Source organism: Rissa tridactyla, chromosome 15 (genome assembly GCF_028500815.1).
Source record: "Rissa tridactyla isolate bRisTri1 chromosome 15, bRisTri1.patW.cur.20221130, whole genome shotgun sequence".
Classification (NCBI taxonomy): Eukaryota; Metazoa; Chordata; class Aves; order Charadriiformes; family Laridae; genus Rissa; species Rissa tridactyla.
In genome coordinates this window covers 15,382,475-15,401,302 of record NC_071480.1, presented here as the reverse complement: position 1 = coordinate 15,401,302, position 18,828 = coordinate 15,382,475, and the positions used below count along the sequence as shown (strand labels likewise).

The 18,828-nt window shown below is 40.0% G+C and overlaps 1 protein-coding gene across 6 annotated transcripts in view; it reads right to left on the bottom strand.

Moving 5' to 3' along the window:
• Positions 1-1,099: 1,099 nt before the first annotated feature.
• PECAM1 (platelet and endothelial cell adhesion molecule 1) overlaps positions 1,100-18,828 on the bottom strand; it is a 33,761-nt gene continuing 16,032 nt past the window's right edge. For 2 of the 6 annotated variants that reach the window (XM_054222025.1, XM_054222027.1), the window contains 3 exons: positions 15,070-15,126; positions 7,816-7,838; positions 1,100-2,701 (listed from right to left, as the gene is read on the bottom strand). In XM_054222025.1, coding sequence (XP_054078000.1) covers positions 2,672-2,701; positions 7,816-7,838; positions 15,070-15,126 — 110 coding nt within the window. In that variant the 3' untranslated portion in view covers positions 1,100-2,671. The remainder of the gene's footprint in view (positions 2,702-7,815; positions 7,839-15,069; positions 15,127-18,828) is intronic. The other 4 variants (XM_054222026.1, XM_054222030.1, XM_054222029.1 and 1 more) reach the window with 2 other exon arrangements.

Here is an 18,828-nt window from a genome sequence, read left to right as displayed (position 1 = left end):
GTACATTAGACAAGACAATAAGCAGCTGCTAGTTTGCTGGAAATGAAAAAAAAATAAGTGTCAAGGAAGAAGAGTCTGTTGATCTAAAGCACGTCTGCATCTCATCCCTAAAGCCTCTGCTCCGCAGTAGTAAAAAGTTAACCAAGGAAGGTAAACACGCTCGGTGGAAGCGGGATGCGGCACTGTCCGTGGAACGGCTCCGACGAGGCATGCCACAACGGGCCTGAGGATGCCCCATCCCTTTTGGCATCTCAAAAAGTAAATATTTAGCAACACACTTCATTTTGTATTTGCTGAGCTCAACTTGGTGACAATGTAGAAATCTGAAACGTTTTTTGGTTGGTTTTGAATAACATACTGTTTGAGCTCTAATCTGAACTTTAATCTGTTTCAGTAACAGACTCAAGGCTTATTTCCCAAATGTTTCCACTGGGATAATGACGCTTGTTTGGCATCCAGAAGACATGCTCAGAACAGGACATTTGGACCCCTTGTGTAGCTGTTTATTTCATGGGCCCATTAACCTTATCTTCACTGGAGATGTCTGCTGATCTAATGTCCCATATTTTAAAATATTTTTGGTATATCTGTAAGACAAAACATAAGCGTTCAAGACAGCGCACAGCACTCTAAGTGGATAGTTCAGATATGTTTCATTATGGCAAACAACTTTTAATACAGACTAAATCAAAAATAGTTTAGGATTATTCCAGACAAGAGACAAGCTGAAATAGATCAATGAATTGTCCCACTGCCCAGCTGACATTCTGAAACTTCCCAGAAACCAGTGCTTTCCTGAGTTGTCCCAGGGACCGCGGAGAGGTTTGTGGAGGAACTTTTATCTTTGTCATTTAGCAAAGGACTTACGTGAACGCAAGCACTCCCATGCTCAACTCTTTAACCAATTTAGTGCATTTACCCACTGCTAAACTGGATGATGACAACAGATCTAAGTGTCTGGAATCCCTTGCTGCAGAGATGACATCTTCCATATGTAAATTTATACAATGCATCTATATGGTTCATTGCTAACAAAAAATATTACAGGCATTCATTTGCAAGTGGTCACTACTATGAACATGCAAGATCCAGCGCAAAGTTCAATTCAGAATTTTCTTTATTAAAATACCTGTTCACATTCCTTACGCTAACACATTTGTATGGACACTCATGGGATGCTAGAATGAATATTTGTCAACAGAAGAGTGCTGTGAAGACAGTCATTTGTGAAAGGCTTTCGATACAAACAACATTTGCACAGGGAACAATAAATTAGAGATATTAGCCAGTAACCAGAGACTGAAAATTTAAACGTTTGGAATGAGGATATAAAACTCTCTTGTATTTCTTGCTGGTTTTGCGTCTTTGATGCAATGCTTAAAGCAGCAACTATATATGTATATACAAATCCATGTCCTGTCTTTCACTATTTTCTAATTAAAATGAGAACCTTCTTATCTGTGGCCCAGATCTTGTAGTAATTTAATCTGCAGTAAGAAAAGGAGAGCAATTGCAGTGTCAAAGACCAGCTGGTGAAGGGGTTGGGGACAGTACTTCTGTTTTGTTTTGTGTTCTTTTTTTAAACTAATGCAAGTGAGATGAACATGGGCTGCAAAGATTAGATCCAGGTCCAAACTGGATCCATGTTAATGTTTTATCATGCTACAGAGAAAAAAGATAGGTATGGAGTTCCATACTGGACAAACTGGACACAAGTACGACTTCATATTTCTCCTAAAATCAAAGGAATAAGGATTATACATAATAGGATTTTCAGGTACAAACTCACTGACTTGGGTGTAGTATATCCACCCACTCAACACCTATATTTGTATCTTCCAAAATAACTGTGATGGGCAGTCATTCCTTGAAGAACCACCACACCAAAATAACTGTGATGGGCAATCATTCCTTGAAGAACCATCACACCAAACTAACCAACAAGCATCAGAACTTTTAGAGGGGAAAAGCAATTTAGCGAAGAATAAAGAATATTTGTGCCTCTGCTCACAGAAGCACTTGGGGAAGTACTGAATCTCTGAAGAGTTATTCAAGTTTTTAGAGAGCCCAGAGCTAGCTCTTCCGTTAGGCCCTCGCTGCAGTGTAGCATCCAAGTGAGCTATAAATTCGCTGGGTCCAAGACTGGTGGCAGTCCAGCTGCTGCAGCGCAGGGAGTTCAGCACAAGCCACAAGATCATGTCAAAGTACACACATGGCTGGCCAAGCTGTGCTGAGCTCTGACCTGCCACGGTAGTGCTACTGATAACCAAGTTAGCTAGTTTAAAGCAAGCTTAGGTATTTCTACATCTTACTAGCATCACACTTGTTACTGCACTGTAGGAATGTACTTCCTCAGCTGTAGCTTCCCCTTTTATTTCCTCAGAGCATCATGAATTGGAGGCTTGAAAGGCAAAATTGCATTAGCAGAAGAAATAAAAGATGGGAACCTAGGTCAGTGGTTTCTACGGCCACTTTCCTATGAGAATTTTTATTTGTAATTTTTTCCATTAAATGCTTTAGGAACATCTCTATTGTTCCCCCTGAGGAAATAAACTTTGAAAAGAAGAGCCTGGCAAACTCATAAATAAGTGCTGCAGAGCTTTTGAAACATTTGCAACATCTTCCATCTTGGCTTGTTTTCTTCTCCCAGCAGATGTTTGAGATGACTGTTCTAAGTAGCATCAGGATGCCCTTGTATTCTCTGTTGGCAACAAAACAAAAAAAGGAAAAAAAAAAAAAGGTATGAGTATAAATGCCCCCCTGCCCTCTCCTGTCCTTTTTGATCAATGCAAAAACTTTAAATATAGTAACATATTCCTTAGAGTACTGTACAGTGAGCTAATAAATACAGTTCCCTGGGGAGATATTAATATTATCTTCATCAGATAAAAAAGGAAATAAGACACTGGGAGATTTAGGTTAACAATTACAGGCTAGACTGCAATACTGTTAATCACCAGCATCTGCAACTGGGCTCTTACTGATAAAAGTTGGATTCTTATAGGAACTGCTGGCACTCAACGAATCTGACAGTCAGATCCCTTATTTACCAGCAGACACACAGTTGCCACAATTAGGCCCCAACCTCCAGTCCCACAAAAATTAAAACCTTTTCCTAAGAAGCACTTGGGTATCTCAACAGCAAGCAATGCAGCGTTCAACTTCTAGACAGCATGTTTCTACACGAGTCTGCTCCTTTGAACAGGTTATCTATTGGGTACACAGCAGGGACACAGAAACCTGGCATGAGAACCACAAAAGGCAGCATGCAGAGAGAGGACTCCTCTGCGCCAACCGATGGGCAAGGGCAAAGACAGAACATAAACTTCATTGTCTTTACATTATATGACAGAAATAATTCTGTCCGCTGAGGATTCACAACTGTCAAGTCTTTCCTGACACCAGTTGCCAAGGCAAGTTTTCTTCCAACAAATATCTGCTAAGAGTACATGGTGGCCTCTAACCTAATAGTTTAGTCTGTCAGCACTGAGGCGCCTAATTCCTTTTGTGGACTTACCCCCAAAGGATTTGCCCCATGAGTCAGAGGCAGGAATTCCTGGTTTATAATTCAATGTTTATTTCGGAGTATCACCTTGTTTTGTCATATCCTGACTGCCTGAAATCCCCCCCGATTTTAAATGGACACATCCTTCATCTTCATTTCCTCTCTGAAACTCTTGTGCCATGTTACCGTGCACAGTTAAACACATGCCACCTCTGCCTTCGGAGCCGGCTCTGTTGTGCTGGCAACATACAGCAATTCCTCCAGCACCGAGAATTTACAAAATACTTTTGGGATCACTTGAGTATGATGAGAAAGTAGCTGAAAAAAATCCCACAAATTTCTCCAAATAGATTTAAATCGTACAGGTTTCTATCTCAGAGGGTACATGCTGAGGCTGAACAAATAGGCAGCTAAAAGTACACTATGTCCTGACTGAGGCTGCCAGTCCTCCTGTACAGAACAGAATCAAACAAACAAACAAACAAACACACACACTTCTAAGAGGTAATAGGGGAGGAGGAGATATGAAATCAGAATGTACTGCTGAGGTAAATTTGACACAATACCAATTAGTATTTGGCGAAGTGGCTATCTCATTGTTAAGATATTTCCTTCAATATGTTTTCAGAAACTGGGACCATTAAATAACTTAGAAAGATTGCCAGCTCTGATTTCAGGAAGGAAACCTCCTCCCAGTTCCTCTCTAAGTAATTCATTTCTTTTGCAAATACTTCCTATGGATGGCATTTAAGATACAAATTTCTGAAACAGAGGAGAAAAAGGGAAGCAACCTCCAACGCAAAACTTCGGGTTCATTTCTAAATTACCTAAAAGCCCAAGACACTCAGGTTCAAGGTACTCTGGATCAGCAAATCAGTCAGAACCTGGACTGCAACTGAGCCTTTATACAATACAAGTCATTCAAACTTTAACTGACTGTTTTTCTAAAGCACCACCTTTCTTGACATAATACAAACACTTCCGATGCCTCTGTGAAACACACCACTTATTGTCTGTACAGTGTTTACTAAAGCCCCGAGCTCAATTTTATAACAGTCCCTCAGTAAAGAGGATGCAAAGTTCCTAAATTTCTACGCTGGATTATATTTATTCTGACAGAAACTACATAGGGGCAAATGCACAAGAGCAGGGCTAGCGCTCATTAAAATGATTTGCTTCATCTCTCTTTTCCACAGTGCAGTACTGCGTTTTGCCTGTGACTTCTGGAAGATCACTGCAGAACCGAGTCAGTTAACACAGTTTATCTGAGGAGTGGAACCCACACCGTTGTCTGAATTTACAGAGTGAAAAGGGCAGCAGGATCTGGTGTCGAGTCTCCACCACCATTACTGAAACAAAACCACTGCATGTCCTCCTGTCTCTGAAAACAGAGCTCTTCGCAAAATACTACTCTCTCTGCTGCAGTGCCCTTTGTCCCACACTTCTGCAATACCTATTATTTCCTAAACAGAGCCAAATCCCACACGTTTTTTGACAGGTTGCTATAGCTAAGTAATCCATCTGGCATTTTATGTGATTAAGATGCCAGCTGACCAGCCTAGCGCCTGAAGGCCGCCTTTCACTCACAAATTAAGAGAGTAGCAGATTGAAAGCAACTTCACCTCTGAGCCAAATACTTCATTTGGCTATAAAGAAGCAGAACATCTGGGGAGGAAGTTTAAGCCACTTGATCACTTTATAAGGAGCATTTTCCTTTTCATGAGTAGGATCAACAGCTCCTCGTTTGGACCAGACTTCTGGGGTACATCACAGTCAAGCATTCTGTGAAAGTGAGCTACAGAAAAAAACAATTGCAAGAAAATAATGATAGAAAGCACCTTAGTAGCTCCCTGCTTCTTCCGTACACATCTATGTTGCCTGAAAAGTGCCGAGAGGCAAACAGGGGAGATGGAAAATCTACAAAGAAATGTATCTGTCCAGTTGAACTCCAGGTCACTTATCTAGAGAGTTCAAAAGAGGGATGGTGCTGCTTTTTGTCACAGCTTTATTGGGAGCAGAAGTGGGCATTTACGAAGCAGAAGACGGGGATCTGGGTTTTTTGCTATGTTCTTTAAAGCACTAATAATTCAAAAAAAGGAAGAGTTACTATGTCACGCTCATGAACAGTATCTAAGGAGGGGACAATGTCACAGAGGTGAACTGAGTAAGGCTACTTCTAGGAAAACTCAAGAAAGATGTGCAAGTGTTATAAAGCTGACTTTTCTTTGGGGTATTTACTAGTTTTACAGAATAACTAGTTTTATTACTCTCCTACTGCTAACAGGAGTTTGTACAGACAACACGAAAGAAAACACTTCCCTCAGCTGACACTTTTCTCCCTTGAATCTAACATTAATTCATAGATCGTCCAGTTTACCGAGCTTTAATAACCCAAATAATTATGATGAAAGTGATTTACATGGGGCAGTCAGTGTATTTTCTCTAAAGCAGCCTCATTATACTTCCATGGAGAGATTTTTTACTCACTTTTGGCCACATGAGAAGAAAACAAAAAAAATCTTCATAAAACTGTAGTCTTTCATCCAACGTCCATTACAATTGATGTAGGGTGTGGAAACAAAAAAGATAAGAACTCCTCCCTGAGCTTACACCAGCTGTCTATCACAGCCACTCCTGACCATTTTCCCTTTTGTGTCGGACAGGGACAAACTTTCTTCTGTGCGACTCTCCAAGGAATGCCCGGTACTACCCAGAGGAGGGTTCAGCTCAATTTATTTATAGAAAATTGAGAGCAAAGAATAAAAACAAGCCTTTAAACTAAGAGAGACAATGATACTATAAACCCTACTGGCCTGTTAATATAGGTCTGTTTATTGTAACACAATCTGTGACCTTCAGTGCACTGCCAATGTCTGTAAATAATACAATGGGCTGCCTTTTTATCCCATGGGGATATGAGTGCTGATGGAGCCTTTCAGAACTCAAATGGATGCCATAAACTGACGTAGACTGTGCTATTGTGATTCTTATTTATGAGTCTTTCTCTCCCTTTTTTTCTTTTTAAGTACGAGTCCCAAAGTCACAAAGTGGATGGCAGAAAAACCACCCTTGTCTGCCTGGTTTGAGGTTGGATTAGATAGCTTATCTAACGTTCATAAAAGTACTCCTGAAATGTATGTTCCCTTCCTCTTAGATCTGTGGAGCGCAAAACCAAACCAAAACCAAACCCCAATGTATTTTTTCACTGGCTTCTTTTACTTTGAGGGTGGCAGAGCCCTGGCACAGGCTGCCCAGAGAGGTGGTGGAGTCTCTGTCTCTGGAGACATTCCAAACCCGCCTGGACGCGTTCCTGTGCCACCTGCTCTGGGTGACCCTGCTCTGGCAGGGGGTTGGACAGGATGATCTCCAGAGGTCCCTGCCAACCCTACAATTCTGTGATTCTTAGCCCTATAAAGCTGTTCACCACCTACAGAACCTTCACAGAACTCCTAATTGTTTAACTGAGATCCTCCATATTCTAATTTCTTGGTTAGAGCAGTGTAACTGTGACATATCTATGTACTCTGAGGTAAAAAATTGCTTGCCTTTAAAATTTCTTACAAGGTCTCAGTTTTCACCACCAGCCCCTAGAGTCATTCCACTTGCTATACCAGTGGATGAAAACGAACCCAGAAGGAAACAGTTACAGATAGTGAATCGAAGTGACATCTGCCCAAGTTCAGGTGATCAGCCATTCTTCCTTAGTTGAAGTTTTCATTTCACATCTTAGGACGGACCTCACTTCTCTGGATATTCCAATCACAGAAGGTATGTGTGCATGTGAGCAGGCACACCCCGAGGAGAGTCACTGGCACTAAACACTCTATAGATTTTACAGATGGAACTGGAACAACAGCTCTGTCCCCAGCGACACATTAACCAGTTCAGCAGGTTTTCATATGCAAATCTTGAGTGCCTCAGGTCCATCAGGAACCTGAAGCAAGCAGCAACCATCCCCAACCTTGTGCCATTCTGTCAGCACGAATATGTGGCACATATCCAAAGCTGTGCAGGGGTGTTCAACACAAATTCCTGGAAGATCAGTATTTGTCACCTACCTCCTGTACCAGCACTACCAAATACCAACTGGTTCCGTGGACTTTTAAAGCCCACCATTCTAAAAACGTAGAACTGAAAGCCTGATTAATAAGAATACATATGAAGGGATTGCCCAGTAGTGTCCAGCAAAGGTCCTGAACAACAAATAAACAATTAAGACGTAGCAACACTTCACCACTATCTTAGTAGACACACAATAATCTCAATCCAATTTCCCTGTATTTAACTGCTTAAATAAAATGAATACTTACAGAATGCCTGTTTTCCACAGAATCTGCAAAATAAAATACAGTGTATAAATTATGAAATGATCCATTGCAGAGTGATCAGTTCTACGTTCCAGAAAATAGACCTTTATGTTTACTCTAACTTCTTTTGTTCACCTTGCAATGATGTAAAATTGCCACCTACAACTAAGCTTCAGGCTCTGGTCCTAAGACATATCCAAGCTCTAGCTTAGTTCAAGTACACGGGTGGGACCAGACATGTCAAAGATCACGTTGAACCGTACATGTTTGACAGCTTTCCTGATTATGGTTTAAAGCAGACTTCTCTACTGAGAGCACAAGCTGTTACTGGACAAAAAAGAGTCTTCCTTTTAGAGACAAGTTCTCATGAGCATTATACTTCCTCTACCAATTCCTTGCCAGGAAAATAACGTACTGCAGAAATCCGGTATAGGATATAATTTTCAGAGCCAAGTAAGATCCTGCAAAGACACCTGAAATTTTTTTTAATAAAAAGATGCTTGTTCCCAATGAAAGCCTGAGCCAGTGGGCTCTTTCCATTTAGGACCAGTGAACTTTAAGATTAGATCTTACGCTCTTTTTTTTAAAAAGTGGATTTAGCTATTCAGAAGTTTCAAAGAATACGTTCAAATACTAAACCATATTTATTTCTTTGCCCTCTCAAAGTAAGACAATTTAGAGACTGAGGAAAGTAACTCCTCTTTTAGAATAGGACTTCAAGTCTTGTTAAAACTGCTGGTTTATATGGTCTGTTAAAGTATTTCACATGTGACAAAATTAAGTGCTGAATCTTGAAGGGTATTTTCTTAGAAAGTATACAAACATGGGACAGTGTCTGAATCTATGTTTTTTCTAAGTATTTATTTTTTAAATAGCAAATAACAACATCAGTCCTCCCATAGGCATAACACTCATGTAAATTTTGAAAAGTTCTCTGAAATCATTATATGAAGAATATTATGAAAAGTACTACTACCATAAATAAAGGTCTTTTAGAAACTCCCTTGACAGCCAGCAGAAGTAATGAGGAAACTGAACACAGGTGAATTTAACTTTGCAGGTAACAATGCCGAAGTCTCTCTTTCTCTCTATGATTGCATCCGTGTATATTTGTGGTGCAGTTAAGCTCACAGAGTTTCTACCATCCGCATTTTTATTACATTAGGATTGTGGTTCTGTTTCACTGAAAGCAGCACCACGAACACGGTATGCCACCAGCCTGCAATTTCTAAGGCACAGAGGGACTACCTGAATGTTGTGGGCACCGTACATTATGGGTTTTCTCCAAGACAGTTCTACCCAGAACAGGAACAGGGTAGTTCTTTAGCCTAAGAACAGGATTAAAAACTGAGGTGACTGCAGCACCTTATACCACTACATAAACTTAATTTCCATATAAAAATGTTTGGCAAAATTAATCCCTATATGTTTAGCCAGTTTGATAAGAAACAAAATAAAAAATTACATGGGAAACACATAAAAGCTTTTTGTGTCCCAAAAGCTGTCAGAAGTGAACAAAAACACTGCTGACCCAGCGCTACATCAAAGCTTGACTTTAAGTTGACAAAACTATATGTAAGTTTTATGAAGCGAGGTATTAACGAGCTGTAGTTTAGTCCTCTGTCACAATGTATTGTGCTTACAGGAAGGAGGAAATGAGAAATTTTGTATAAATTCAAAACTTCAAACAACGGGATGTTTGCTACCCCAAAGCTACTAGGCCACAATAACAGATATCCCTCCTTGTTATCTGTTACACAGATTCAAGATAGTGTGGCTTCCTAGCAGAGTCATATCTCTACCAGGGGAACGTCATAATTGGTGTCCTTCGAAAGTGCTGCTGGAAGGCTGTATAATTTCTAAAAGGTACCAATCAGGTAAGCCAGCATGCAGCCTCTAATGAAAGCACAACGATATGGGGCTTTTGCTGATTCTTTGCTAATGTCAATCTTTTCACAACCTTTTTAATTTCATTCCTGTTAAAAATATGAAGTGGTTTTTACTGTGATGAAAGAGAACAGAGAGGTTTTTGAACACTAACAAAAACAGGGAAATGAGATATACTGGATTCTAGTCATATACAGTTGGTCAAGTTTCCATAGCAGGGCAAACAAGAAGCTTTATATTTCGGAAAGGAATCAGAGATGAAGGTCTGGTGCTGGTGATTTCTAAAAGATTCCCAAGTCTCATAAAGGTAGGTGTTTTTATGGATTTCTGATGGATTTAAACTCTTGCTATTGCTTTTAGTTGATAGGGTTTGAAATTTAAGGAACACATTTTTTATAAAGGAATGCATTGTCCTTACCCTAGGCAGAAGTTTAAGACACTGTCACACCCACCTGCTCTGCCCTTTCTTGTTGCTAGAGGTTATGGAGAAGAGAATACATGCTTAAAGAGTTGCAATTCACAATTTATCTCAAACCCATCTCCAACACTGGTGGAAGGTAAAATGCTAGATTATCAACTGAAGGCGCTGAACTCCAGACATACCACATTCTGCCAAGCCTTTTATTGGAGCAGTAGCTTGTAACAGAGATTCTTGGCAGGCTGTTTGGGAACGGATCTTACACAGGGGCATGCACGCAATTCAGCTTCGCGTTTTAGGTTCAAGCAAGGTCAGAAGCTCCCTTATTTGTGTCTTACTGAAACCTTCTGGCTTTGCCTAATTTTTGGCTGAAGCATTTGGCTCTGGAATCAATGTCTCACAGATCCAGGCTTTGGTCTAGAACATATCCTGAAACCTAAAGATCTGAAGAGTTTTTATTTTGGAGAAAGGAAAGGTTATTTGCATTATTTTGGACTGCATGCAGCTAGCATATGCTTGTAAGGCCTGAGTTTTGAATAACATAATGAATCCTCAGACCCTGTGAGTTTTCTCCATAGTGGAAAAGGCATTCAGTGGGAAATTCTGGCCAAGTATAGAGGTGTTAAGCCTAAGGCTCAGTAGCAGGAAAGTATTTGAGCAGATTTCCTGATTGCTAGAACTGATTTCTAATAGTTTGTTCCAAACCACTGAATGCAACAGGGATTTCTCATGCCTCTTTCCACTGGGGTATATTTATTTTTCCATAGTACATTGTTGGTTGCAATAGGATTCTTAGAATTTCCTGTCTCGCCACTGCAGTTGCTTCCAAGTGACCGATTCATTTTTCCAGACTTAGCAGTATAAAGGCTGGCTCTGCATTTTGTTCACTAGATTTCCATTTTCCTGATAAGAAAATAAGAATAGTTACCTTGCAGTAAGCCGCTATGAGTTCAATTCAGTGCACATTAAGATCAGTGCAAAGCCTATCACTGGCTTCTGTGTGCTCTGGATGTGACAATGAGCAAAGGCCGAGTTACCAAAGGAGCAAGAATGTACTAAAACATTGTATTCCACAAGAATTGCCCTGGAAGAATGTAAGGAAATCTGCAAACTGGAGTTGGGTCTAGTCTTCTCAGCAATACGAACAGAACTGTGCTATCTCAAGAACTGGGACCAATGGAGGGGTGGAGCTGAGATAAAGAACCAGCATGGAGACGCCTGGACTTCCTGCCCCTACTGCTTCTTGGGAGGACGAAAGGTGTGATGGAACTAAATCATCCATCTGAAAGAGCCTCCACCTACCCAGCTGAAGTTAGTATCAGACACATCCTGACCTGTCCTTCAGGAAGAGCATCAGCTGCCAGCCTCGCCTGCTGGGACTCCAGCACAGGCAACGCAGGCAGCAAGGCCACAGTCATTTTATCATTCTTGGCAGCCTGCTGATTTAGACAATTGCCTGCTTTGCTTAGCTCTCGGACTGCCTCAGTTCTTTCTCAACAAAAAGCAACAGCTCTGGGACTGGGCTGGATATTCCTGACTCCCAATATACTTTGACCTTTTCATAGAGCAACCAGAGAAGGCAGTATTTTAAGGAAATTAGTTCGTCCTGATAGCTGTGAAGGACTTTCAGACAAAGGTGTTATTGACCTGACTGGTACTAATTGTGACCGTTCCCCAAATTGCCATTTGGATGTAAGGTTTGATTTACATCTGAGGGTTGAAGCTTTAGGTATTTAATGTAAAATACTGGTCTCTTGCTCTAGAAAAGGTTTTTAATCGATACCTGTGTGAACCTCCTGAACATCAAGCCTTCTTTCTCTGAATTAAGCTAACCTTTCAATAACAATGCAAGAACAACTTCATTTCTTTGAGCTGCTTCCAGACACAATCGTAGTGATCAGCATCCTCCTCAAACTTCTCATTATATCAGAGGAAATCCAGCGTCCAGCTAAAGAGACTACAATTCTCTATCTACAGTACTATTATTTGGCTTTCAATCAAAATACACCTGACTAGACTTGAATTTTGCAAATGACCTGCTTTTCCTGCTGTTAACGGGTTAACTGTAGTTAACCACATGCAGGTCTGCAATTTGAAATGTGCATTTGACAGTTCATTTTTCAGACTCCCGGCAATCTTTAATGTAACACCTCTTTAGGCCTTGTACTCAGAATACAGAAAGCAGCACAGCAGATAGGATGGGGAGTCTTACCACCGTGTGATGAAGACACTAAAATGATAGTAACAGGATATAACATAGCCAATACCAGGAAAATAAAAAGAAAGGGAATAATGGCAGATGCTCAGCACACTGCCAAAGGCCTGGGGCTTGGGAAAGGTCAGAGCATCATCTGCACTACGGATTTATTATTTGGGATAAGAACAAGCAGTAGCTGGAGAACTCAAAATACAAGAGAAGCTGGTTACTGACATGTCACCTGCCTTACTGGGGACAGCAGTGAGAGCCATCATAAAAGCGAAGATGAAAAATATTTTACTTCAGTCACAAAAAATTGCATCAGACATAGCAACTACTGACAGCTCTTCAGCTTCCTCTCTACTGGGCACAATTTCTGTAATGCACAGATAATTCCTTGAAAAGACAGAATTGCTCATGAAGCACTCAATTAATTCTAATTAAACAAACCCAAACCACAATAGTTACCTACGAACAAATAATAATAAAATGTTACATAGGTCCTAGGTGTTAAATCCGTCAAACTGTGTAGGCGACACCAATTCCAAAATTAATGTAATTTCCCCAGAGGACACATTTGTCTGAACCATTAACTTCCTGAAGTAGATTGTAATCTTGGACATTTGCCCAAAAAACTCAAAGAATATTCAAATGTAGTGAAGATCATAATGGTAAACCAACTTCTACACCCACTAGTAATGTGCAACATCTCTCACAACGGGCCTTTAACGTACTTATATTAATATATATTAAAGTACTTAAGAAGATAGATATATTTCCTAGTGATCCCCCTTATACTTTACCACCTTGCAATCACACAGTCTATCAAAAATCAGAGTAAATGTTACATTTAAATATACCGTAATGTAGCTATCCAAAGCAACTGCATAGCTATGTGATGCACTGCTTATCTAATTGAAACACTTTTCCTGTGCATCAGTCAGGAAAAACAGACGTGATTAAAACAATAAACTGTTACTGTGTTTCCAAGAATAACTGAAACTGCAGAATGTTATGCATAAAAGAGCAGGTGGACAGCAAGATTAAAGGGCGTTTGCATATCATCTGGCTAATTCAGAGCAGTCTTTCAATCCTATCCCATTTTATTGCAGTTCCCACTTTATGGCAATTACAGTCTTATAGGTGCTTTGAATTATAGCTCTGCTGTACTAACCTTGAGTTTACATTACAACTGACAAAACACCCTTCTAGTATATAACACTTTCTGGCATGTCAGAAATAGCAATGGTGAAAGGTGTAATAATCAGCTTCACACCTCAGCAGAAAGCAAGCGAGGACCTACACACTCAGCTTCTGCAGCTTGTTACAGGTCCAATTCACACCCACTGGAAAACGTTTCAGAACATTAGTGGCCTTTGGGTTCAGCTCTGAAATGAGCTGGTTTTTTCTCATGATGCTGCCAGGTGATCCCACACGAAGTGCCTAATGTAAAGGATATTCTGCTTTTCGCTGTAAGGCTGTGAAAAATGAGTACGACACATAGGCTCAGCAGCAAGCCAGGAGTCAGGATTCTGAAATTCTGTTCCCAGTGTTGTCACTCTCTAAACACATTGCCTTAAACAAATGACCTAATCTCTCTGTTTATTCAGCTGTAAAATGGAGATAAAAATTGCCTTGTAAGTCCTCACAAGGGAAAATTAAGTAATGTTTTCTAAAGTACTTGGAGACCCTCACATGAAAGATTCCCTAGAAACAGAATACTGTGTCAGAGCAGGTGGGAAATCCCTTATAAAATAGAAAAATAGCAAATTAAAACACAACAATCAAAAATTAAAAATGGCACACAACAAAGCCACTCGGTAACATGGACAGGGACAAAACACGAACACTTTACAGCCCTAATATTTACTAATCTAGACTTCCTAACACAAAGAGAGGAAAGGAAATCTGATTTAGTCTTTGACAAACTACGAAGGAACGCTTTTAACCTACTGCCTCCGAACTCCTTACCGCCAGAACATTTATAGACAGCAATTGCCAGTAAGCTGCTAGTGCCCGCATACAACAGCGTGTTACAGGTGGTGGAAGGGTAGAGTGGCTGGCACATACAACCTGAGATGATTTTTGATGCTGCTTAAAACAAATAGCCCACCCTACTCAAGTGATCACATTGCTTTAAAGGTTTTTAGAGTATGCTGTTGCAGGCTTTATAGATATTTGCTGGGGTTATATCCAAAACCACTGTAAAATTTTATAACACGCGGCAAACGTGCTCAACTAAGAGGAAAATGCCCCATCCCTGGAGGGGTTCAAGGCCAGGCTGGACGGGGCTTTGAGCAACCTGGTCTGGTAGGAGGTGTCCCTGCCCAGGCCAGGGGGTGGCACTGGGTGGGCTTTAAGGTCCCTTCCAACCCAAACCATTCCGTGTGAAAAGTGTTGCTCATGAGCAGTTTGAGATAACACAACACAGCATCCTAATCCCTAACTGGGCATGTTCAGCTCCAGATTCACATGTACAGCCCAATTACTTAGCAGATAAAGTGAAAATGGGCTGATGAAGTAGATGTCACAAATATTAATCTCACTGCATTAAATATTGGTTTAGGAGAAACCATGAAGGTTTTATACAATTTATCAACACCTGTGATTTTGTAGCTGTCCTTTGGTATGTTCCTATGTGACGTGGGTCTCTTTTTTATAGCATTTATCTCCTAAAGTAGTCAGTCACAAATTTATCCTTAATCTCTATACAAATGCTTCCTTTATGTGTTTAATTTTTCACTAGCTTACTTACCATTATTAGCTTTTCTGATTTCACTATAAACTGTTTCAGTCCCCTTCTGTACAGGAGCTGGAAAATGTATTGGCACAGAATCAATTTCTTTTCCTTTTCTCTTTTTTTTTTTTTTTTTTCTTTGTTTGCCTTATGAAAAGCTCCTTACACAAACAGAACACGCTGTTTTACTTTCAGAGGAAGTAGTTACACAAGCAGCAATGAGCCTGGGGAGCCTGTACGAAAAAGCAACTACACCCTCCCCCAAACCCCGTCTGTAAGGTTCTGAGAAGGAGGTGTCTCTCCCTCTATATACAAATGATGATGAAAATAGGCTTCCCTTTCTAAATTTAACATTGTAATAATTTTCTCAACTTAAAGCGATACTGCTTTAATTTTACAGAGACATCTACTACTAGAGGAGAGTTCCTCTGGATCAGTTTGAAGAGCTTCAATTTGTTGTAAGGATTTAGGGAACCTAGGCCGGAGATCATTTCAAAGACTAACTGCACCCTCTTTTGGCAATTAGCCTGATTAAATTTTATGGGCACAAAAATAATCTCATTTGGTGTTCTTTGTGAAATGTCTCAGAAGAATATTTTCAGATTTCACACTGCACAACTTCTATTCAGGGGCTATCTGGGAGAGGTCTCCTCTCAGTTTCCCAGCATGGCAGACTCTTCCATTAGCGCGCTGAGTTGGACATAGCAGAAGTAAAGGCTAAGGCGGCTTGTGGAAATACAGAAAGTAAGAAGAAGCAGGAGACAGGGAAGATTTTGTGCCTGCAAGGACACAGCTGGGATACAAATGCAATGTTAGTCTTAGACACATATCTGTCAGACCCCTAGGTTTACAAATAAGCCCCTGTAAACCTCTGCTCCTGTATGAGATGGAAAGCAAAAAGCTCTTCCTTTTTTGCTATCTGACATTGTGAAAACCTGTCCAACAGAGCTTCAATACCAAACTTGAGGCACTTACGCCAGTAGGGAAGGGGCACCGCCTTATCTGAAGGCCTGAAAAGACCAAGAACCCTGTTTCTTTATGGTCAGCATAAACACAGCTCTGGCTAGTAGGAGATCAGAACAATTGCCTTGCTTTCTTGCATGGTGGTAGATTAAGAATCCCTGGATAACCATAGCAAAGCAAAGTGATCTAGAACTCTGTGCATTTAAAACCACTTTGTTAATTTGGTATAAAGTCCTATGCAGGCTGGTTCTAGGAGCTTGCTATTCAAGGATCTCAAAGAGTTTTAGAAACATTCATTCATTTCAGTTAAAACTGAGTCTCTTAGAAAACCTTAGAATTCTATCAGTATCACCTCCAATTTCTGTGTATCTTCAATACACCAATAAGTTACATTTTTCTAGTTAAAGGTTAAAAAAAAAGAAAAAAAAAAAGATGATTGTTCCCTCTCTGCAAGAAACTGGAAAGAAAATTCACATTTCTGTATACAGAGCCCTGTACTTTCGCTATTAAAAAAAACATTTAAAGAATTCAGACATATTGATCTGCAGCCAGACTCAGAACTGTTACTGTTCTGCATCGCCCTGGAGAACCTAAGTGTCTCTGGCACCACATTCTAATTTCCCAAAGCTAATTTCATTTTTTAAAATTGCGTTAAGCATCCTTTAAATGTTGGGAGGTAACACAACAGAACTGAGTTACAAAACTGCTATTAATTTCAACAGTAGGAGTTACACTTCACCGAGTGCCTAATCACAGCTTTCAAACTTGCAGTTTTGGCATGAACTTTCTTTGCAAAATAGCCTGAAGATCTTGAAGTGCATTGCATATGCTTACGGACTCTTGCTTAAATGATCAATTCAATTTCCAGAGAAATAAGAAGTAATCTTCTCAGAATGTTAATGCGAGGTAGCTCATTTCGTTTGGAACACTTTTTTTTTAGCAGATTACAGTCCTAAATCTGCTCCCGTTGACTCTGTGGAAAGGCTTGGTGGGAGGCATTTCCTTAGCTTGCTTTTTTTTTTCCAGACCCATTTCATTAAACTGTGATATAATGCCACTGCCCATGTTATTTTCCTTGTTAATCTTCCAAAAGTCCTCTCAGCTCTGAAAAAATGTGCTAGGAAAAATTACTTGGATGATTTGACATTTTGTTCCCACTAACTTTGCAGTGTTGCCACCCTGTAGATAACTAACCAGCTATAAAAGTAAAAGAAGGAGCATGTTCTTACTCAGCCATGACTAGCGGTTTTTCCCTTCTCACTTTAGGGACATTTCCTGATCTTACTTTAGCATTGGCCTTTGTTTTTGCTCAGATTAACAATAAAGGGTCTAAATCACTTTGCCAAATTTTTGCACAACTAAGCTTTAGAAAAGATAAGCACTATTTTTTTGTCAAGCACACAATCTCTGTAAGTATTCAATTTAATCATTCTCTAGAATTACCACCTCTTTAAAGATCAAATTAACATTCCAGTATGACTACTCCAAATAAGAACTGGAATGTGTAGCCCCAGCTCTACGTCATATTTGTCTAGCCTCTTCACCCCTACTTCAAAAAGTAGGTATGAAGTTATTCCCACGTGGAAGTTTTAAAATAAAGCTATGAAACTTTGCTTCTAGCAAGCTTACCACTCACTACCAGTAACACTGTAATGAACCCTGGTTTTTGCTCCTCACACAGAAGCACAGTACAAAGCTCTTGATGCACTAGCCTATTCACCATCATACTGTGTTAAAAAGTATTTCAAAAATGACCAGCTAATGCAGATATGTCTGGAATAACAGGGTGAAACTACTGTTTCCAAATGTAAGTAGTTCTTTACTGTCAAAGACAAGATTTACATCCTTCTACAATTATGTAAACTTGTTTTGAGGTGGCATTCAATTATTCAAAAGTGACATAAAGGCTACTGTGATAGCTTAGATACTGCAGTATTTATTGCAGTAGTCTTTTAAAATACTCAGAATATGATTCTTCTGCACCTGAGATGAACATTAGCATTGACATTGACAACAGTGGCAGGAGGAACAAATGAATGGGAAGATAAATTAATCTGAAGTTAGTCCTGAGAGATCAGAGAAATCTGGAGTTCGACAAAAAGCAGAAGGAATCAGACTCTATGTGCAGCCTCCGGGATGAGTTACGCATGCCCAGAGAAAAGGTGAGTGTGATATACTTTGTCTTCATTAGGAAAACAGGTGGAATCAAAAAAGGTGCGACAGGAATTTGGAGCTAGGTGATAATCTGAAAGGTCTCTTCCCTAAGAAGGACTGGTCATAACCCATGGACAGACACGAAAGAACATTATGATTTGAAACAAAATTTGTACAATGGCATACTGGAATAGTGTCATATATCAGGAATGGGATAAAAAGGCTATATTTAGAGATGCTGATTTTGCATTTAATAGGGGTTTCAATTTAAATAATTATGCACCAGCGTATCTTTACCATTCCACACCATTGTATTGTGTAGTGCATGCTCAGAAACAGTTGGAACAACTAAGTATTAGCCCTATTCTGAAAAAGATTACAGTAACTATGATATCTCAGTGCAGAATTTAGCAGAGGTGAGTAAACAGCATGCCTAGGACACAGGGAAAACTCTGTGATGAATGATACCAGCAAGTGAAAAGAGAGAAAGAACAGGAGGACTGGCTGTTCCGGGAGAGCTTTGCTGCCAAGCTTGAAGAGTGAGCACTTTTGCCCAAACATCTGTATTACTAACTAAACAATCATGTCTTTGGTCTCTGAAATAATTGAGTGGGCCTTCCTACCAGGAAAAAAGCATATTTGTCCATTTCTTCCTCAGTT